The following is a 24687-nucleotide window of genomic DNA, read 5'->3' as shown; positions in this document are numbered from 1 at the left end:
ATATACGTTGTTTTACTAATTATAAATCGGACGACATAGGTTGAACTTTGTATAGTTTAAAAGTTAAAGAATAACTTGAAAGATTAACGTAGAATCATTGACTCACCATTTGATTGATTCTGATGATGGCTGAAAAAATCTCTAGGCCATGTTGAGATGAGAGATGTTCTCATTTCGTCCGCGTCTACCTGGGTCTTATTTGTACTGGATGTAACATCAATAGTTCGTGCTTTTCCTCCACACCATCGTGTCCTCTTGTCAGATTGCGACAACCTGTTGGTAATTTTTTGACATCCACAAGTACAGGACGTAGTGCCGGTGGTTGAATCGACTGTGGAGATGTTGTATTCTGAACCTAGTGAGTAGTATCCACATGAACTGGATGACGTTTGAGAAGACTGCGTGCCATTTGGTGATGATGGAGTTGAATGTACCATGTTGAAATTGAACGCTGTGGCTTCAGTGCCGCGAATTGGCGTTGATGTGGTGATGCATGGTGATATACAAGAACATGGGGTTGCAGCTACAGCAGGTGATACTGGAGACATCAGAGCCTCATCAGGAGTTGAGATTGAGTGCTGGCGATGTAAAAGTGGTCTAGACCTTTGTGCACACGCACATGGCGAATGTACATGATCATGTTTTTCTGACCGATGACCATTATGCGTTCGTCGACCTCTTAAATCTGAAAAAAAAGGGAGTACAAAATCAAATCCAACCCACCACAATAATTAAAAGTTATATTTTTCTGAGATTACTATTCTTAATTTTTATTTGAGTATTTTATTGCCTTCGTGAATTCGGCGGCGATGCCAAAGCTACGCTTGTTCTTTGTTCATAAACAGTAAATATAATAAAGCTATAGAAAAAGGCGTAACGAAGGCGTTCCGGAGTGCCCATCATACGCCGGCTAAACAAAGACACAGAAGAAACTAAATTACAATGTAGGTCTATATCATAGGCCTGACAACTAACATGTCGAGACCTGAATGGAGTAACATGTCGATGAAATTGTACTTAATAATATAGCAGAAACAAGGTTTAACGATTATGGTACTAACATTTTAGGCTATATTTAAAAGAAATAAAAATCTTAAAAAAGTCACGACGAAATTGAATTAATTCCTTCCACAACCACGAAGACATGTACAATGATTGTCAATCAACTCACAGTTTAAATGACAGGTTATAGGCCTACACAACAAGTGCTAACGACTTATTTCTTTAATTAGCAATTAAGTCTGTTACATTAGGCTGTGTACACTTTAGCACTCATGGGAAATAGTACTGACAGCCATAACGTGACCATACTGTTGAGCACGTACTACCCGCATAATCAAACAAAGTGACTTACTTGTAAACGTGTGCCCATCCAACGCTAGCAGGCACTGTGGGGGTGCGGTCATGGCACATTTTCGGTGACATTTTAAACTAGAAAAAATGATGGTAAATCAGTTAGTAAGTTATAAAAGCCCACACGTAGAGCTGATGAATATCAACAATAACTTCTTTACCAAACAAATCAATTTCCTAATGCAATAAATTATATGAACGGTTTTCTCCATTAATTAATTTTGTTGCCAATTAAACCCACATAAACTTTGACACCCACACAAAGATAAACTTCAAATGTATAGATATATGACACCAGTTGTATAGCAATATTTTTAAAGCAAATTAATGTATTGTCTAGTGCCGTAGTTAAAATAGGCCTATAGCACTTATAAATATATAGATGTGGATTAAATCGTTAATTTATATGTAGGTCTATAGCCCCAGTTGTAACATGAATAAATGAGTATCACACATGACATACCGGTTCAAGCAGGCTTAATTAACATTGGAAAATACATGTTCACTTACTTGCATTGCTTACAACGTAACCCGACAATATACATCGACTTTCCACAGAAATCACATGATTTCCTTGTTAAAATCTGTCTTGAATAGCTGTTAAAGAGAAAATAATATTATTTTAAACATTTAGCTTTATATATCGAAAGGTTATGTTGAACCATTAGTGTACTGGTTGCGGCCCGTGGAGGTACTATTTTGATTAATATGTTTGGCCTAATTTAAGACAATTAATACACTTACATCAATATAGGTGAATATACTTTAATGTTTTTAAACTAACATTATTTTGTCAGGTTTTCCCCCACCCACACCCGCCAGCACACAATCGAATAGTGGAAATAGACAACTATATAATGTTTACTCGGTGTGAAATGTCCCACACAATAAAATCACCAAAAGAATGACGTAAGCATTACATCAATATACATACTCAAATGTTTATAAACTAACATTATCTTGTGAGAAGATAAAAGACGTAGATGAAATAGAGTCAAAACTCCATAAATACGCTGATAACAAAAAATCAAAAGCATTATGGTAATATGTATAGGCCTACGCTGTAAAATGATCATCAATAACCATCATCAGTTCCCCCACCCCCATGCAGATCAGCACGCAATATTTCCCCCACTCGCACCCCCCGCCCCCATATAAATCAGCACGAAATATCATATGCCTATAGAAAGTGACTAGACGACTGTATATAATTACGCGCACAATATATAATCACTAAATACGAATGCAACACACGAGAAAGTACCGTATACTATATAAGCATATATAAATAACGCATACTTATATCCTTCTTTATTCGGTACCGCAGCCTACTGTAATACAATTTGTAACGAAGGCTACAGAAATCCAAACTCATTAAATGTAATCTTATTTATTAAAATTATGAATTCATAAATTGGTTGCACTCCTTCCCTACATTAAACGTACATTATCATGGTGATGGAACACGCGCGAAATAAGTTTTGACCTTTAACAATCAGTCTCAAACAATCAATAACAATACATTAAAATAAATGAAATAATTTAGTTGTAATTCTTACCGATGCTTTAAGTCACGGAGTATAGGTGTTAACATTTCCAATCCAAGTGTGTTTAACTTAGGTGCTGCCGAATAAGGAAGCGTAGAAGACATTGTACTAATACTAGCAACCATTATGATCAAGAGAGCAAAAAAAAATAAGGCTGCACTCTCCTCTGAAGCAAATAAGTGACTGAGAAACCAACACAGTACAATTAAATATCTAATCCTACGCAAAACAATAGACTTGTCGCGTGGCTAGCACGCGAACATAGGGGCTTCCACTGATAAAGCTAATTGATGGGTTAGGCCTAATGCCAGCTGTTAATGAAAATCAACGAATCAGAAACCAGCGTTTGCTTGTTGCTTAACACGTGACAGAGCAAACAAAGCCTAATTCGAGGTCCTACACTTGTACCTATGAGAACACTAAAATACAAAGAGCAGGTAGGTAAGTGCTTTGTTTGCGCGTGGAAACTTCGAAATAATCTTTCCACGTACGAAAGAAACATTCGTTTTTCGTTACGGGTTCACTGAAACTACCCTGGAGATAATAAGTACGAATAATTTCCCAGGGTTGGTAAAGCAAATTGCACAGGTAAACTATACAGGTAGAATTATGTAGTATTATAATGAATGCAACATGTCCCAGGGTTTGAAAAATAATAATTACTACGCAGTATTATTATTTTTTTATTTAAAAAATGTTAATATAGTATTTTATATTAATTTACCAAGGGTTGAAACTGATTGTAACGTAATATCTCTGTCAAATGAATGTAAAACAAGTTGAGTTTAGAAAAATATGATAACGAAAGTTGGAAGAATATTCAATAAACACAAACTGTCCATTGATATTGGAAAAATAATATAAACGTATAAATTTTTTTTCCTGTGTTAATTGAAAGTAAGACGATGAATTTACAAAGAATACAATATTGATATGGTACGGGGCTCTATGCTTATATCTCAACACAAAGTGAGTCGTTTTTGACATTTCTATTGAACTAGTGCCATCAAATTAATTATATATACATATAAACCACATAATGAACTTTGTTAATACTAATAGTCTTCGAAAGAATTTGTTTAGATTTAAAATTTAATTTTGTTATATTTAAAATATAAGATAGGTCCTACATGTATCGGTACCGTACTGGTTCCACTTAAAACTACTTTTAAAGTTAAATTTTTTAAAAATATTTGTAAATAAAAAATATGTAATTAGGCTTATAAACTACGGTAGTTGGTGGGTATGATTGTTACTTGTCCTGTGCTAATACAATGTTCGTGGGTTTAAATCCTTCCCATGTCGCAGAATGAGATTTGGTTAAAAGGCACCCCTCATTACTTAAGCTATAGGCCTACTATCAAACTTTATGTGAAAACACAAATGTACCCATATGGACATGATGATGTCATATACCGTAACATATTCCACATACCATACCATAGGCACATTAAACCTTTTTTTGTAAAATTAGTTTGATAGTGTAGACAGAGCTTAACTTAGTATCAATTGTTAATAAACAATATGGGGTTGTTGTGACTATACAGTAGAGTTTCTTCATGAAGCTTTGGGTGGGTTGGTGATTGCCTTTCAATCCATTGGTTCCAGGTTCAAATCCCCACCGTAGAATTTCAATTACAAAGTACGGTATCTCTTGTATCAAGTGTTGTTAGATAGCCTTGGTAGTAATGTACGGTAAATGCTGGATGGGGCTGTTCTTGTTTGTCACCGTGATTAAGATCAGGCCTACGAAAATCACCCGTAATAAATATGATAAAACTTATTGTCATGATCATAATCAATATTATATATGTCACGCATCATTGCATCTGTCGAAGTTTAATTATCTATATATGTATTTGCTCAATTAGGAATATTAGTATCTTGCAATCAATCGTGATATTTCTGTGGCGCCGTTTCAGTAAATATTATCCTGGCGCCGCCGTTCATAAAGAAGCCATGCAACATACATGTAGTTATCAATGAGACAAGCTTTCGACTTCACTCAGAATGCACAGGCCTATGTAGCAATCTAATAGATACTGAGATATCAGCTTCGTAAACTTATCTATCTAGTCGCATTGATATTTTATTAAGAATTCAACAATTGAATTACAAATCGATCATCCATGCGACATACAAAGCTTACACGGGTTAAGTGTCTTGGGATTGTTGTTATCAGCAATAGGGCGCGTGCGTACAAACGCGTGCATTTTGTATCTTTTATTTTGTCACGATTGAAATACATTAGATCTACTAGTCATGAAGTTTTATTTCTATGAATCAATGCAGAATATAATTAATGGGTACAAACTCACTGGCTAAACCAATGGCCCCGGAGCTTACAGGGACCCCTGAACAGTGCCTCAGGCCTCTGCGTTACGCCCATGCCTGAACGGCTCTATTCGTCTGTAAGCTCAGACGACGAGGTAACATAACTTCCAACTGTACAGAAAGTAAAACTCTCTCTAAGTTTACTTTGTCAATACCCTTTGTGAAATATACCAACGTAGATAATTAGCATGGCAAAATTAGTATAACATAATTGATGGTTTCACTATTGGCCTACTATTCGTAGCGTAAACTAGTGCTTTTAATTGAACGATAACCAGGTGTTGTACAATAATAGAGTATAGTTATGATATGCGATGATTGTGTAACCATCCACGAACATACCTAATTCAGAATTGCTTATACGCATGATAAAATATGTATTCTTTTATAAATGATAAATTAGCGTAACGTGTTGAATACCAACATATTCTGTCTCAAAGATTCACAATGTTTTTTTAAAAAATCAACAGAGGATTTATTTAGGCCTAAAATGCTTGTATTTTTTTTCAAAATAAGGCCCCAATTAATGTGTGAATTAATTTTACTTTTAAAAATTATTTTACTGGTGGTATCTATTTTACTTCCTCGAAATGGCCATAAAGTAACACATGGTATCGTACACCCAATAGCACAGATTATACGTGCAAATATTACATGTAGTATCAATTTTATCGATAAGATCCCATTTCACTAAATAAGCCTAAATGGAAATTACTTTTGTGAGAGGCACGTGGTGTGTCCTCAGGTATTTTGACGTGGGACTTGGTGATATCGAACGTAGGAGCGGGTGATATCGAACGTGAACGTGGGACCGGGTGATATCGAACGTGGGACCGGGTGATATCGAACGTGGGACCGGGTGATCGAACGTGGGACCGGGTGATATCGTACGTGGGACCGGGTGATATCGAACGTGGGACCGGGTGATATCGAACGTGGGACCGGGTGATATCGTACGTGGGACCGGGTGATATCGAACGTGGGACCTGGTGATATCGAACGTGGGACCTGGTGATATCGAACGTGGGACCGGGTGATATCGAACGTGGGACCGGGTGATATTGAACGTGGGACTCTATCAAAGGAGTTCCATCAATTCAAATTTTGATTTACAAGTTACCGTAGCCCAACAAAATCTTTAAACGATTTCCAAATCGGTCACCAAACATATTTTCCCATTACATTACCTAATAGAAATGATAATGGAGTGGAGCTGTGGATTGGTGGTTATGATGCTTGGCTACCAATCTAAGGGTCATGGGTTCAAGTCCTGTCATATGTCAGGGTTTTTTTCTCATGACAATTTACAACTCCACTCCCAAAGACTTAATAATAAGTCTTTGTTTATGTAGAGCATCTTGTGTATATGTTTGTCTTGTGAAATTATTAAATAGTTTATCCATCCTGTAATTGGCGGGTTACTCGCTGTTGGATGAGTATGAAATAAAAAAAAAAAAATAATAATAATATACGCTTGTCGGTACTCTATTTACGTTATGTAGTATAAAGGTTACACCTGTATGTTTAACCATTTCTTGGCAACGATGGCGTTACATCACATGGTTTATTATTACTAAGACGCATCACTAAGATCATGTGACTAAGTTATTATTTTTAATTGACTGTGCTTGATTAATTTCATAAACAGGTGACTCAAAGACACCTGTCTTGGCAGAAAATCAACGTAGATATAACAAACCTGTGCCAATATTCTTACGTTTATTTATGATATGATGTTGTTACGCGTGGGTGAATATTAGCGTACGTTTGGTGACACTCGAAGAACTAATACACGTCAGTGAACTCGTCTAAGTGTCATCATAAAATGCTTACATATACCACCAATAAGAAGGTAAACAGTGCAGAATAATTATAAACCTAAATATGAGAATTTATTGATTATTAGGTTGGTTGATCGATAACAAGTATATATATATATATATATATATATATATATATATATATAGATAATACCAGGGCCGTGACGGTTCACTCTTCCTTGGCAATACCATCGGTCGATAATTAGAGACTTTTTGTTTTCGCCCTCGTTCTATGAAACTGTCGAGTCGAAAGGTAATTCTGCGCATATTCAGTAACTGCGTAGTCGCGTCGTGAAAACTACAGTAACCCTTCCGTCGCTTTAGGCCTAAAAACGTTGAATAATTTCGATATTATTAATATACTATTAGACTTCTGTAACTGACTCATGACAGTTCCATGTGAGAATGAGTCAAATATAGTGTGCCCTAGTTAAAAAATTATCGTGATAATTTACCGACATATTATGAAAACTGTGATAAAGTGGGAGTTAGTCCTACGTGTTTTTATTCCGCACCCACCAAACGCGAATAACTCGCCAATTACACTTACAAAATGGATAGGACAAACTATTTTGAAGAGTGGAGTTACAACCCTGGCACAAGGTCAAGATTGAACCCTGAGAACCTTGGGATTGGAAGGCAAGCACGTTAACCACAAGCTCCACTTTTTGATGGAAATAAAATGATCAGGCACAACCTTCATTTGTTTCATCTGGAGAATCTTAGAAAACTTGTGAATCTTTGTATCTTTTAACCGGGAAGCTTTACTTTTATGCCATAATTAATCTCATGAATTATTCATGATTTCCTCCTTAGCCTCTTAGGAGAAAAAATTACGCACCCGGGAAGCATGCACCCACCCGGGAAACTGGTAAAGCTAGAGACCAAACCAATGCAAGCGAGTTTTGACCAATAGCAGTTCGGTATATCTATATATGCATGCTTATTATGATATTATATTATTTATTACGGTGTCCACCCAATCATAATGTTTATCTATCATGTCATGGTCTTTAATTAGAGGCATACAAACGACAACAGAGCGAGCTGAACAATAACATTACGATTTACTTTTGGTAAATCTTGAGCATGATTGTTATTAATGATGTCTATCTATCATGTCATGGTCTTTAATTAGAGGCATACAAATGACAACAGAGCGAGCTGAACAATAACATTACGATTTACTTTTGGTAAATCTTGAGCATGATTGTTATTAATGATGTCTATCTATCATGTCATGGTCTTTAATTAGAGGCATACAAACGACAACAGAGCGAGCTGAACAATAACATTACGATTTACTTTTGGTAAATCTTGAGCATGATTGTTATTAATGATGTCTATCTATCATGTCATGGTCTTTAATTAGAGGCATACAAACGACAACAGAGCGAGCTGAACAATAACATTACGATTTACTTTTGGTAAATCTTGAGCATGATTGTTATTAATGATGTCTATCTATCATGTCATGGTCTTTAATTAGAGGCATACAAACGACAACAGAGCGAGCTGAACAATAAAATTACGATTTACTTTTGGTAAATTTTGAGCATGATTGTTATTAATTATTGTTAAAGCAGTGCTAGCTCTTTACTTAGGCTGGTAGATTGCTACCATCTGGTCACCCTAAACTGACCTCGCAAAATAGCAACAATGGTTGTATAATGTAGCAAACAATACAAATAGTCCATAGGTAAAGAAATCGATAGAAGACTTACATAGGACGGAGCAACAGGCCTACTCCAAAAGTAGGCCTTGGGCCATCAGCTTAACAACCAGGTTCTTAGCCACATGTTTACCCAGACAATTAGTAGAACGCAACATGTTTTATTGAAGAAATTACATTCATACATCTTACTAGAATAATATTCAAATTCAAAATTCTTTAATCGTCCCACACGGGGCAATTCAAATAAAAAGGTCTGGATTAAAAAATATGCAAAATATCACAATACACAGTACAATATACAAAAGGTCAAAGAACCCGGCTTAGGACACACCTATTCAGGGGACACTCCCATTAAAGGAAAACTCCTGTAAAACGAACAGTTTGGCAAGTGACAATTTTTGTAACACAACGGTTACCCCCGTTTAAACGGAACCCTCCCCGTATTATATTGTCTTCATTATTTTGCGCTGTTGAAAATGTGACGCCGTAACGTTTCTGCGAATCATTAATATAATACATTGACATTTAGAATTACTGAAATTATAGGTCGTATGAAAATGGTTTCTAATTAGAGACCTGTATTATTATTTTGTTTTCAGTTCTCCGTTTTAACGTATATTTCATTATCAGCACAAAACAAAATAAACAAGTTGGGCCTTTTGCATGCACGTAAATATAAAGTTGGGTTTCCACTAAAGATTGGTTCCCACTAGAACGTAACGCAAGGACGTAAACGCAACGCAAGAGTTTTAACCAATGACAAGCGAAGTTATAGACAGTCAATTCACTTGCGTTGCGTTACGTCCTTGCGTTGCATCGCTAGTGGGAACCACGCTTAAATGTGAACTTTCGTGTACATATATACTATTGAACGCTAAGTTCACATGACGTTGAAATCAACAGACTTCATGTGAACACATTACGTTATTGAAAGCTAAACCCATTTTCACGATTTTCTTTGGCCATCGAACCGGATTTGGGCTTGGTGTGTGTGTGAATAGATTTACCACTACAGCGGAGGTTGCATAACGAAAAGGGTTAAATGTAATCTTGTAAATATTAATCCTACTGTCATGATTTCACCTCGGTGGGCATATACGGATCTCCTATATTTATTGTTTTGAAAATATTTAAATTCCTTTCTCAACTCATTTTCAGGATTTTGTTATTCATCGGACATCGGCTCAGTCTGGACGTGAACACATTTCATATAAGGTTGCATTATGCTGAATCTAAGGTTTCGTTCTCACAATCATGCCAGTATTTAACAACGGCTGCCACACAGGTCTTCTATGCTTTGTTTGGACAAAGGCTTGGGCCTAAAGAGGCTTTATTACAATAGACTAATTGAAGATGCATAAATGATAATAGCAATTGATTTAAACAACTGCAGGTCGACCGGCACGCGACTTGATTATAGACGAACAATTGCACATGGTGATCCTATTATTCTCAGGATCAATCAATATACAGTATAGACAATGGATACAGTATTTAAACGTTTTAAATAACAGCACAGTACCATACAGTCCGACTTCTTTAAAATTGCAAATGGGCGCCCGCATACCTTACGGTAATACACTGATAGACATCTACCGGTATATCTCGGAAATAGTTACGTCAGAAAAAAATGCAATGATATCTTTAATACCCATTAACACTTTATTATGCTTATTCTGTGTGTTTTAAATTATTGGGTAGATTAACAATTGAAGGGTTATGGTCATAGCGACACGAAATAGTACAAACTGTAGGCCTAACGAAATATGTTACGTCACCGATTTATACAGAATAATAATAATTATAAAAACAAAAGTTACGTCACATGAGATGATTAATCAAGTGTGGTATAAATCTATAACATTTGGATATGGGATATGGCTAAATTATATTTAAGGAAATTAGGGTCCTTAAAAATTTGGTTAAATGATATAAACTGCAATAAATAAATAATTAGGTCGGAGCATTTGCCCACTCTGTAGCGTTATCTATACTGCACCCCACCCTCTCGACCGGCACCTGAATCAGCACATGGATACGCCCAACCTCTGGGCCGTTACCTATACTGCACCCCATCCTCTCGACCGGCACCTGAATCAGCACATGGATACGAGCAAATAGATTAGCCGGGTGGGAAACATGATTTGAATCTCAACAATGACGTCATGATCTTATCAAAAACGCCTACAAACATAATTATCATGCCGTAGGCCGTATGCTCTTTGTTTCAAATAAATTACAGTTTCGTCCATTATTACGTTACCCATTTTTTCAGGTCATTAATACCGTATTAATCGGTATTTCCCAAACCACCCTTTTCTGATATTCCATTAATTTCTCTATGCTTTGTTCTCGCCAGTTCACTTTCGGTCTTCTTAGTATTACATGTAGTTTCGTTACTCTTCTGCTACAAGAATTCTTCACGTTGCAAACGAAATTTTCACAGAATGTCGTCTGAACAGCATTTTCTTGTAATCTATTTGAGATTATTAGACCTGACATTATACTGTAGAGCTATTGGTTGTCATGTAGTTTGGGTTGATTTCCCGCATGCGTCTGTGTAGCGGACGTTTACCTCAACTCATAGCTTTTATTAAAATCAAGAACAATCTAAGATGATATAGCCCCTATTGCATTTCATATGAATTATCATAATGAAACATCTTTTAGGCATTGATATATTGTTTGTGTTTTTTTTAATGTGAATTTTGTTATTGTAAAATACGCTATTTTATACGAACTATGATAATGACACTACTTTTTAGTAATTTTTTAACTATTAATCCTATTATTATTTGGTTTTTTTTTTCAATTAATTACACATTGTATGTTTCATTGTAAAAAAATAAATAAAATGCAAACTGTCCGAGCCACACAAAAAAAACCTAATTACTAATTTTAATATTTGTACAATTCATAAACAATTACAATAAAATTGAGGGCGCTAAACCTAACATTTACGAGATTGAATACAGGTAGCGAAGCCACAAAAAAAAAAAAGATGTTGTGGTGTGGTCTCCCTGCCACAGCATTGGGGTCGGTTCAACCTCATGATGCTTTCGCCTCATGATGTGTGATGGAAAGGGGTTGGGGGAAGGGTAGGGATGGACCTGAAACTCCAAACACAGTATCTCGCATAGCTTTAACTCTTTCCCTCCAAGGTGATTCGAATGGATGGACATCCATGCTGTTAACACAACGCTAAGTCGACTGAGCTAACCGGTCACCTTGTTTATAAATATGTTAATAGTCAAGCTTCGTTCCCTCAAGATGACAATGATGAATATGAATATTTATGACGTAACGACGTAATATGAATTTGCACGTAGTATAAATAGACTATTTTCAGCTGTTCAGTCATATACTTTGTCTTAGTACTCTCAGCTCTAGGTTGGGTTCGAATCTCTACAGATTTGTTTTCTTAAATGGCGTAATGGTCGGTTATGAGTACTCTCAGCTCTAGGTTGGGTTCGAATCTCTACAGATTTGTTTTCATAAATGGCGTAATGGTCGGTTATGAGTACTCTCAGCTCTAGGTTGGGTTCGAATCTCTCTGGATTTTTTACAATTTTCATTGTTTTGTTTCTTTATTCAATTTTCTGCCATAAAAGGCAAAGAAGACAAAACAAATATAAAAGGCAAGGAAAGAAAAAAACAGGTGCCAGAACAGAGCACAGAAATATTATTATTATGGAGAATACATATTGTTTTTGCGAGAGATATTTAGAGGGTTAAATTAATTTAGAAAATCGGTAAGCTGGCGACTCCTACTGTCAAAAATGCATAGTCAAGCTGTCATGATGCATGCATCTATTTACATTCATCAACTTAGAATCTATCGATAGTCTAATTAACGGTATTTGTTTGAATTTGCATTTAAAGAAAATATAATGTTCACTTATATATAATAGTGCGAGGTGATTCGAGTGAACCTGTATAACCTTATAATTGTGTTGAAAGCAGCGCGACCAGATATTAAAATTACCTTACAGGCCTTAATTATCTCAACAATAAAGCCTCATCATTTTATACGATCATGGGGGATTCGTATAATTACGAGCAACAGAGCGAAGTTGCTGGGGTTTTACAATGAACTGAGAAGAACAATTGGGTTCAGAATTTCATTTAAAAAATGAAAAGCAATTATTAATTCAAATGATGGTGTATGATTAATGTTCACACTGTTCTCGTGATGGTAGTATCCACCACAATTAATCCTCTAATTATCAAACTAAAACTGTTCACTGTGCATTTAAAATCAAATTTTTTGTTAGATATGCCATTTTAATGACACGTAATAATTATTCACTTTGACCAAAAACTGGATCGAAAAACAAAAATCACTGAGAATAAAGTGTAATTTAAAAAAAAAATTGTCTGTCAGACAATGGGTTTGGGTTAAAATTCTTGTCTTTTTATAAGCGAAATAATTTTTTTTTTTAAGCGTAACAGAATGGTTCCAAAATGGTGGCTATAGTGTGCATATTTAACGTCACGGACTTCAATTAGGCCTACAGCAAATGATGAAACGCACACTATTTGAACTGTGACAGTACGTATAATATTTATGCAAATTAGATTGGGATTAATTTCACGCACATCCCGCCTACCTTTGTCACATATCGATTAGGGTTTATCTAAAGGTATATAGATCCACATTGTGTAATGTTGACTCCTAGATGAGAAAATCTAAATACTGTACACAAATATAACGGATGATGAGCACGTATAATGCATTCCTATGGGCAGCAGACGTAATTAGCAAGTGGTGGCGCCGCCGCACGACAAAAGCCTGCGATACAAATATTAATCTTTTTGCGACATTGGGAAGGGAAATCTATTTTTATAAACTAACCTGCATTCTGTTAATAATTATGTGTTATTACTTAAAATCAATAAACGTCCATGTTTAAAACTCTACTTTATCTTTGACAAAACGTTAAATTTAATAGTAATAACGATGGCCTTTATTCATTTTAATTACTATATTAAAATAATTCATAAAAATAACCTCGATTCCCTACCCCACGCCAAAGCCATGGTAATTTGAAAAGGACACACATTCACGACAGTGCCAAAGTCCTGGCCCGTGCAATCCCTAAATTGCCTGAAAAACATCCTAACCCTACTGTTGTAGCTTATACCCAAACCCATGGTTTTTTTCTTCTAAACCCTGCCACAAATTGTGACTCTACCCAGAGAGTTATTAGGCCTACTGTATTATTCTACAATAATAACTCCTTGCGCTGAGATATTTAAATTAAAATGATTTAACAAAAAAAGAACACATCTGTTTCCAAACCGGATATTGCTTCATTAGCTCAAGAGATAATCATAATTTTAATTATATTAATGTAGCTTAATAAATAATAAATAAATAGTAATAATATAAAAGTAGTTAAGTAGTTACATTTAGTTCCAATTGACATATTCAACAGATGATTGGTCCTCTGTGTTTTCTTTAACATAATGAGACTACCATGTGAATTGGTCACATTAAAACTAATATGCCAAATAAATAAATAAAACGGACTTCATAATGTATCGTATTCTAAATAAATAAAGGTATCTACATCAAAAACAAAGACAATAGCTTAATTGAACAATATGACATTATCTATACCGAGTCCTGTAAACTGTAAATTTGGCTATAGGCAAATATTTCTTAGAAAGCAAAGACAGCTAGCGTGAAACGAATTCTAATTATTTCTTGGCATCTTCGACTATTCTCTATATTAACATTAACATAGTAAAGCAGTTCAAGAAGGTATTGTTTCAGTTTTTCAATCGGCTAACCGATTTCCCAGGCACGCCTGACTCAGAATGAGCATTACAAAGTATGTGTCAATTTTCATGATTCATTCGCTTATTCTAGCCACCTTACCCGTCAGGTGAATGTTCGCTAGGCCAGGTATAGCCGAGCCTGGATTCGTCATAATGAATCACTCACTGAGACCTAGATGACAGTAAGTATTTCTAAGTATAATGATAAAAATAGTAATGTACATGTTTAACCACTCACGTGACAATTCTATTTAGATATAACATCTCTGAGTACTGATAAAATGACAAAAATCTTTTTCAACATTTCAATCAATTTTATCATTTTCAGCAATAACAATTTTCCACAGAAAGCTAAACTATCGAGTTAAGCTCTGTCTACACTATCAAACTAGTTTTACAACAAAAAACTGTGATGTGCCCAAATATGGTAGTGATATGCCCACATATATAAACATTATTCTCGACTGAGGATGTCTGAGTGCACTCTCCCGCTGAAAGTTTCGCCCCTGGCAAGCCGAAAAAGATGCACCATTTTTAAAAAACATTCGGGCATATGACTCATAGAATATTTTGATGCACAAGGATTATGTTTAGATTAGAGTTAGATAGTAGTTGTTGTTGTTAATGTTGTTGACAATGATGAGGCAAATAAGACACAGACGAGAATGAGGATTGACATTAAATGACATTGCTGCTGATGACGTCAATGATAATATAACGATATCAAAATCATAATAGTGATAGTGGAGATAATTGTGTCTATCTCTCTGTCTGTCACGATAATGATGCCCAGTGGGCAAAAATTGGTTGAATTAACGTTAATTCAACGTTATCTGCAAACGTTGAAATAACGTTGAAAAAGTGGTTGAAAATGAAAGTTTGCCTCAACGTAAATGTCAACGTTGAATCAACATAGAAATTATCAACGTTGAAACAACGTTAAAATAAGTAACGTTGAAATAACGTTGAAAAAATGGTTGAAAATGAAAGTTTGCCTCAACGTAAATGTCAACGTTGAATCAACATAGAAATTATCAACGTTGAAACAACGTTAAAATAAGAAACGTTGAAATAACGTTGAAAAAATGGTTGAAAATGAAAGTTTGCCTCAACTTAAATGTCAACGTTGAATCAACATAGAAATTATCAACGTTGAAACAACGTTAAAACAGGTAACGTTGAAATAACGTTGAAAAAATGGTTGAAAATGAAAGTTTGCCTCAACGTAAATGTCAACGTTGAATCAACATAGAAATTATCGACGTTGAAACAACGTTAAAATAGGCAACGTTGAAATAACGTTGAAAAAATGGTTGAAAATGAAAGTTTGCCTCAACGTAAATGTCAACGTTGAATCAACATAGAAATTATCAACGTTGAAACAACGTTAAAATAAGTAACGTTGAAATAACGTTGAAAAAATGGTTGAAAATGAAAGTTTGCCTCAACAAAAATGTCAACGTTGATTCAACATAGATTATCAACGTTGAAACAACGTAAAAATGTCTACGTTGAAATTTTCAATGTTGAAATTATTAACGTTGAAACAACGTAATAATTAAGTTGAAATGAAAATTTGCATCAACGTAAATTTAAACATAGATTTAACGTTGAAATTTGATTTGTTAAATTACTATATCCAATTTGAATCAACGTTTTTAAAGTAGTTAGTAGTAAAGTTACTGTTACGTCGCAGAATCCATCAATAGAGACATTTTATAAATACTGTATATCTTACTAATCTTTAATTTCTATAAAAACATAAAATAACATTTAATCAGGTGTTATCAAATCATCAGGCAAAATCCAAGCAACAATCAAATAATGTACATCCTCACTGACAGTTCTCAGGTACCAATGTTAAGTATAAAAAATATACAAATAACCAGTTTGTAATATGTTTGCCAACTAACATGATTGAATAACTATAAATATTGGCAGATTACAGTAAAACACAATAAATACAACACACGTCACAGGTGCCTTGTGCTAATGTTGCAGAAGTCCAAATGATGGCAATAACACAATACTGTACTGTAATTGCATTGTTCCGATTAGTCAATAAACAGTTGCCTCGATTCCTGTGTTGACATTGTCCTATGCTTTCCAAAAGTGTGGCAATATTATTTTTCCAAACCTGAAACAAATTCAATCAAGTTACTGTAGTTTTAAACAAAAATAATACAGTAAAAAATTAATTGTTGAAAGATTTATTGTCCCCAAAAAACATGAACAATGAAGATTAATACAATCATACTTTGAATACCTTGCCATTTTGCAATTTTAACAATTTAGATATTCACTTGCCGTAGAAAATAAACAAAAACAATAAAGATTTCACTTAACAAAAATACAAAATAAACAGTACATTTAACCAAAAACCAATTGTTTGTTTAAATTGTCCCCCTTTTAAGGTACAAATGCATTTTTAAAAATCTAATTTTTGGTCAAAGTGAACAACTCTATAGTGACGGCATATTCAACAAAACATTTAAAAAAAAATTGTTCAGTTCAATTATATCTTTAACACATTGTTCAAAAATCATACTGTACATAAACAAAAATTCAATTCAGAACATCATTTCACACTTACACGTAAAATATGCAATCAATTCAATTTATGTAAATAATATTGCAACACTGTATTAATATTTACGCCGTGGTTAGGATTCCGGCACCGAAACTCAACTGCCCAGCGTTGGGAATCCGACAAGCTATTGCGCATGCCCAGAGCAAGGTAATCGGCGACTCTATTTTTGTCTACAACAGACCAAAGCGTGGTTCCCACTAGCGACGCAACACAAGGACGTAACGCAAGTAAATTGACCAATCACAAGCGATGGCTTATTCGCTTGTGATTGCTAACTGTCTATAACTTCGCTTGTCATTGGTTAAAACGCTTGTGTTGCGTTTACGTCCTTGCGTTACGTTCTAGTGGGAACCAAGCTTTACAGCGATGGATCATTTTAATAGCTGCGCCACGGCAAACTAGCCGGCCTACATGCCTACTAATACTAGTAGGCCTACCAGCTAGATGTGACCATTGGGCCTATTTATTTCGTAATTAAATTTGCTTCATTCATATATAAACTTTATATATTTATGAATTATAATTGCATGACTAGTTTTATTTTTTATGATTTTTCAAGTACAAAATAAAAGATTTCATATAACGCATTTATACTGTACATAACATCATGCAATCGTATACAAGTTGATTTGTTGACAGCAGCCGCCGTGCGGATGTGAAAAAAAAAAACAGAACTGTTCGGGAGAAGTCGGTGTCGCAACGCTACGCTATTCATTTTCGTACATTTCTTGAAATACGCAAGCTGATTCTTATCAATATCATAATAATTATTTTAACGCGTGGCGTAATTATTAATTCATGTATGGCCTAGGCCAAGTTTCATCCATCGCTCTCTCCCCCGCGCGACGACTAACTAGGCCACAGCAAAGATATCTTTGGCTACACAGTACATCCCTAGTTAACACTCCGACTCTCGGGTAATGTGGTGCGCGGTCTGTGGCACTAGTGCAAGCTATAATTACTTCGCTCTGGAAATGCGCAATAGCGTGTCGGATTCCCTAACGATGGGAAGTTGAGTTGCGGTGCCGGAATCCTAACCACGGCGTAATATTTATTCAATTCAATATTAAAGTTAAGAACTATAAATACCAACCTTTTGTATATAAAAATATTATTGATCATCCATTAGATTTTTCTCGTTTGATTCATAGAAAAGATTATAGGCCTACATGTACTTCATTATTTTGTACTCTAGCTAGGCATAGGCCAGGGCCTTAGCTAGGCCTACAATCTGAAATAAAGAAAGCGAGTAAGTTTAACAAATAGCCGTTCTAGGCTAGCAGCATGTGTTTGTATATTAACACTAATATTAATAGCATTAGCAGCTACTGTAGACAGCCTAGCAGAAAGCTAGCTAGGCCAACTAATTATATATTATAATGTTATATTTATGTATACTTTTGGATAAATAAAGAAAGTATTGAACTAAAAGGCCTAATACATACCATGTTATAACCATATAAGTAAGTACAGTACTGTAGTTATCCTTGGCAAGGCAAATGTTTGCCCTTGACATGCATAATACTAAATGCTTCCACTAGGCCTAGTGAGTGAATTCAGTTCATCAGTTCATGGAGGGGTTATACCTCCATGCATGATCAGTTTGGCAGCCTGCCTAGCCTCTAGGCCTAGCCTACCAGGCTATAGCCTAGCTATGCATGTGTGGCCTACTAGACTAGAGGCTAGCTATTGATAAGACTAGAGTAAAATAGTCAAGCTCAAAGCTTATAAATTAGTAGATTACAAATAAAAAAGATTGTTTTCCTACCTCAAAACATACTTATTTGACAATTTCAATGATGAGCCTTTTTTTTCTACACACCACTACTGCTGTAGGCCTAGCCTACGTCGAAGTAACTGAAATTACTGACATGACACCAGTTTCAAAATTTTATCAAAACGAAACTAAACCAATGACAAGCTCGTATCTTATGAAATTTGATCTTGCATGAAAGGATCATTCAATTTTCAACACAACTTCTAGAACATTTTTGTATTATACAGAGACAATAATATTTGCCAATCTAAAATTCCTAAATAACCAATAATCATTTGTTTTACAATAAAGGATGATAAAATAAACCGCCAACTGAAATCTAATGTTAATTTAACGTTGAAACATCAATGGCAACGCACTTTAGTATTAAAAAATGTATTAGTATTAAAGTATTAAATAGAATTTATCTTTAATTTAACGTTTAATTAACATTGAAAAACAAAAATAATAATTGTTTGAAAAAACAACATAATTTCAAGAGTTTTTCAACGTTGAAAACATGTCATTTGAAAATGGCAACTGGATTTCAACGTTAAAATAACGTTGGAATAACATTGAAAAACAAAAATAATAATTGTTTGAAAACAATTATTAGTTAGAAATACAATGTTATTTCAACGTTGGATCAACATTGATAAATTAACGTCAATTACTAATTAGAAAGACATTGTTATTTCAACGTTGGAGCAACATTGATAAATTAACGTAAATTTCTTGTTAAAAATACAATGTTATTTCAACGTTGGATCAACATTGATAAATTAACGTAAATTACTAGTTAAAAATACAATGTTATTTCAACGTTGGATCAACATTGATAAATTAACGTAAATTTCTAGTTAGAAATACAATGTTATTTCAACGTTGGATCAACATTGATAAATTAACGTAAATTTCTAGTTAGAAATACAATGTTATTTCAACGTTGGATCAACATTGATAAATTAACGTAAATTTCTAGTTAAAAATACAATGTTATTGCAACGTTGGATCAACATTGATAAATTAATGTAAATTTCTTGTTAAAAATACAATGTTATTTCAACGTTGGATCAACATTGATAAATTAACGTAAATTTCTAGATATAAAGACAATGTTATTTCAACGTTGTATCAACATTGATAAATTAACGTAAATTACTAGTTAGAAATACAATGTTATTTCAACGTTGGATCAACATTGATAAATTAACGTAAATTACTAGTTAAAAATACAATGTTATTTCAACGTTGGATCAACATTGATAAATTAACGTAAATTTCTAGTTAAAAATACTATGTGATTTTAACGTTGGATCAACATTGATAAATTAACGTAAATTACTAGTTAAAAATACAATGTTATTTCAACGTTGGATCAACATTGATAAATTAACGTAAATTTCTAGTTAAAAATACTATGTGATTTTAACGTTGGATCAACATTGATAAATTAACGTAAATTACTAGTTAGAAAGACAATGTTATTTCAACGTTGGATCAACAATGATAAATTAACTTAAATTACTAGTTAAAAAGACAATGTTTTTCAACGTTGGATTAACATTAATAAATTAACGTAAATTTCTAGTTAAAAATACAATGTTATTTCAACGTTGGATCAACATTAATAAATTAACGTAAATTTCTAGTTAAAAATACATTGTTATTTCAACGTTGGATCAACATTGATAAATTAACGTAAATTACTAGTTAAAAATACAATGTTATTTCAACGTTGGATCAACATTGATAAATTAACGTAAATTACTAGTTAAAAATACAATGTTATTTCAACGTTGGATCAACATTGATAATAAAACGAAAATTTCTAGTTAGAAATACAATGTTATTTCAACGTTGGATCAACATTGATAAATTAACGTAAATTTCTAGTTAGAAAGACAATGTTATTTCAACGTTGGATCAACATTGACAAATTAACGTAAATTACTAGTTAGAAAGACAATGTTATTTCAACGTTAAATCAACATTGATAAATTAACGTAAATTACTAGTTAGAAGGACAATGTTATTTTAACGTTGGATCAACATTGATAAATTAACGTAAATTTCTAGTTAAAAATACAATGTTATTTCAACGTTGAATCAACATTTATAAATTAACGTAAAACATTTGTTTGAAAAACAATGTTATTTCAACGTTAAATCAACATTTATTAATTAACATAAATTACTAGTTAAAAAGAAAATGTTATTTCAACGTTGATTCAATGTTTATTACTAAACGTAAAAAAAAGAGTTAGGGAAAAAATGTTATTTCAACGTTGATTCAACGTTTGAAATACGCTGACAACATGATTTCAACAAATCAACTATATTTCAACGTTGATTCAACGTTGAAATTATGTTCTGTGCCCACTGGGTGATTACTGGTGTGATTACAATATAACGAAAACGAACATTTTCCTGTAAAACTTTGTATACTTTGTTGTTTATATTGGTATGGACGCACCACCAAAAGAAGTCTGGGTTCCATAACTTAGTATTAGTAAAAAGATAATATTTTGACACATATGGCGTTTCAGACGTATACTACTTGAGCTTGTAAACATCGAAATAACTACAGACTTGGAGCAAGTCTCACCGAAAGGTGTGTGCCGCTGATTCTATAGCGAGTGCCAATAAATAATACTGAATTGTAAGGATGACGACAATGCTAGCTAAATGAATAATGCTAATTATAAAAACAATTTACTTTAATGTAACAATGTTTGCTTACGACATATGTTGTAAATTACCATCCCTCGAATGAATCCATAATGTATGATACTAATAGTGTTACATACATTGAACCAAGGCCAATCAATATGTAGGTTGGGTGAATGTAACAGATACCATGAGAAAGTACATTCATCGATAGATTAGCTATACCTGTTCATCTGCGCAAACAAGTAACTAAACGAGTTATATCATATCTTTGATATTTGCTTGTTAGTATTCTGCTGTTGATTTCCCCCCTTTGGCAAATTTTGATTTATGAATGTTTGGATGTATAGAAGAGAAAAATATCACGGGAAAAAAAATAAAATTATGATAATTATGTTTTTTTTTATGGGGGCGGGGGTTGAAAATCCGTTTGGGTAAAGCTAGTTTCAATCCCTCCTACTATTGTTTTAGCTTTTACACCTATTTCGTTTATATTCACAGTTTCCTGGACTTTCTGCATTCATTAATATACGTGGTGTACCGCAACATTTTATATCAACATTTGATTTCGCCATGCAAACCTTCAGACAATATAAAATAAGATTATTATTGGTGTTTTTTTTAATATAGGGGTGGGGGATGGAAATCCGTTTTTGTCAAGGTGAAGAAAGCAATACATTTCTGCATTGTTTGCGTTTGACCGAGAAATTTTGAATTTGAATTAAATATACAATAAAGCCAAATACTATATATAAATAAATAAATAAATAAATAAATAAATACTAATAACATCAGATAAATATGCCCTTCTTGCAAAACAATTTATCTAGCCTACTTAAACGTTTGTAACATAACATAAATCTCTTTATTCATCTCATAAACAAACAAAAACAAGCGAGGATAAAAACATATTTATAACCGATGAAAGGGACCGCCAAGAAACCCCAAGGACTTGTGATAGGAGGCCCACTAAAAACTAGTTACATTAATTAAGATACCGTAAAAAGAATAAATAAATAAATAAATAAATAGACGAATAGACCATACAAACGCTTAATATATTTTCAACAGCATTACATTTCTCTATTTTGTTTTGAATCCAAATGTATTAACTTGTGTAATATTAAGGAGATTCTAAACTGCTATAGAAGTACAATAGCCTTTAGTCCTTGTTATTAAATCTTGAATATTGGCGCGCGTATAAAACGGTACAGTACGCCCGCTCGTCATGACGTCGTTGAAGATTGATGAAACAAAATCTGTGAAAAAGCTGAAATTGACTACCGGTACATAAAAGCATAGGCCTACGTATAATGACCCGAACGAAAAAACAACATTTATAATGTAATTATAAAAATATACAATAAACAAGATAAGATAATATAAGAGAATGAAACTATACAATAGTGGGGGACTGACTGACAAACTACCACATTACGCGAAGGTTAAGGTCATCTGGCTGGAGAGGATGTGGGTCATCTAGGTAGTAGAAGAATCTAGAACTAGCAAGAAGGTAAAGAGAAAATGTGATCTTCAAGCCATCCAATAAGATAATCAAGTTGAGCTTTGCTAGACAATTAACCTCTCGCTAGGTACCTACGCCATGAGATATGATGGATGAAAAAAACAATTATGCTTCTCGTTTATGTATCTGTAAGACTTGAAATGAGCAGTTTTCAGATATAGATTGACATGAATTGTAGGCAGTAAATAGAATAATCCATAGTTATGATACACTTAATAATGATATTCTCAACGTCAGTGACACGCAACGACACGCGCGCGTTCAAATATTGATCAGACGGTACGACTTTTGTACGCGCTCGTAAACGATGTTTCTCGTAGTCGCAGTGTAAGATAATCAAATAATAGTCTGTTTTATATAGGCCTATATTATTGTTTTTGTTAAAATAATGTAAGTGTTTAATGCAATACTTTTTAACGTTTATATTTTTTATTTTAGATTATAAAAGGATCCCAATAGAAATAAGCTAATAAGCCTTTTGGGCTATCCTGGAAAACCTTTTATAAATGTATTATTTGTAATGTCAGTAATTTATGTTATCACGTTGTATGTATTTTTTATGATGATTTTTCCTAATAAATTTAAATCAAACTAAGCTAGGACTCAAGTAAGGACGTAAGCGCAACGTAAGTAATTTGACCAATCACAAGCAATGGATTATCTGAACTGTCGCTCGATTGCGTTGCGCTTACGTCTTTGCGTTGCGTCCAAGAAGTGGAAACCACTAATAAAGTACGACGCAATTCAACACAGAACGTATATACACAGCGCACGTAATTTCACCACCCAATCACACTTCTCAATGAGTTGCGCAATTGTATTTTATCGCCACATCATTCGTTTTGAACAGATGCGTCGACGTAATAATTCTTGTTTTTAATACAGTACATAGTATTATGAATTATACTAATACAATATTGATAATAATATAATACAATACCCGTGAGCTTAAGCATAAAGTAGAGCGTGTTTATATAAGCGCATTATTGGATAATTATAATATAACATACCTGTGTCTGGTATCATCACGAATACTTGGAACTTGTCTGTCAGAATTAACTTCCATTGTAACTGAAGGATGTTTTCCTTCTAAGTTTCTATCCAGTCTGCGATTAAATATTTGTGTTTTTAATAAAGGTGATACACCATTCCATACGTTACACATCGTCACTGGTTTAAAAAAAAATCCCAAGAAGAAAGCAGGCCTAAAAATTCCTATTTTCAGTACAGCTAGCCTGGCTATAAGTCTGATGATTCAACCGTGGTATTAATTTTCCGTCAAAGTCAAATCCAATCGTATACGCATAGTATTTTCTTGTTATAAATTCGAATAGCCAATGCCAACAAATATGAACACAACAGTGAAAAATAATGTTTCAACGTTGGTTGCTAATATTACGAATGACCTTTATTGAACGTACGTATTATAATAGTAGTAACTGGTCGATATCCCGTCGTTTATATAGAAATGCCACAGCAGCATTTACCGATAACAACGTTTCTATAAACAGCACAGGCGCACACAGTGTGGATTGATCGCGACGATTCATATCGCAGTTCCATCGATACGAAGAATAATATAAAATTCTGAAGGCTATCACTACAGTCCAACTTGTTATTATTCTGTACGCAT

The 24687-nt window shown here is 33.9% G+C and overlaps 1 protein-coding gene and 1 long non-coding RNA gene across 3 annotated transcripts in view; both read right to left on the bottom strand.

Moving 5' to 3' along the window:
- The window catches only part of LOC140062654 (kinase suppressor of Ras 2-like), a 31134-nt gene extending 6659 nt beyond the window's left edge, over nt 1-24475 (bottom strand). Inside the window, exons 1-4 of one of the 2 annotated variants that reach the window (XM_072108960.1) lie at nt 24065-24475; nt 1864-1950; nt 1355-1431; nt 107-685 (exon numbers count right to left, since the gene is read on the bottom strand). In XM_072108960.1, the coding sequence (XP_071965061.1) occupies nt 107-685; nt 1355-1431; nt 1864-1950; nt 24065-24219 (898 nt within the window). In that variant the 5' untranslated portion in view covers nt 24220-24475. Of the gene's footprint in view, nt 1-106; nt 686-1354; nt 1432-1863; nt 1951-2912; nt 3252-24064 lie in introns of those variants that run through there. The other variant, XM_072108961.1, reaches the window with a different exon arrangement.
- LOC140062627 (uncharacterized) lies at nt 16183-18972 on the bottom strand. Its single transcript, XR_011847510.1, has 3 exons — nt 18872-18972; nt 18197-18334; nt 16183-16650 (listed from the first exon to the last, which is right to left on the bottom strand). It is a non-coding gene; the product is annotated as an uncharacterized lncRNA (long non-coding RNA).
- Nucleotides 24476-24687: the final 212 nt, after the last annotated feature.

This window comes from Antedon mediterranea, chromosome 11, assembly GCF_964355755.1.
Source record: "Antedon mediterranea chromosome 11, ecAntMedi1.1, whole genome shotgun sequence".
NCBI lineage: Eukaryota > Metazoa > Echinodermata > Crinoidea > Comatulida > Antedonidae > Antedon > Antedon mediterranea.
This window is presented reverse-complemented; position numbering and strand designations above follow the sequence as displayed.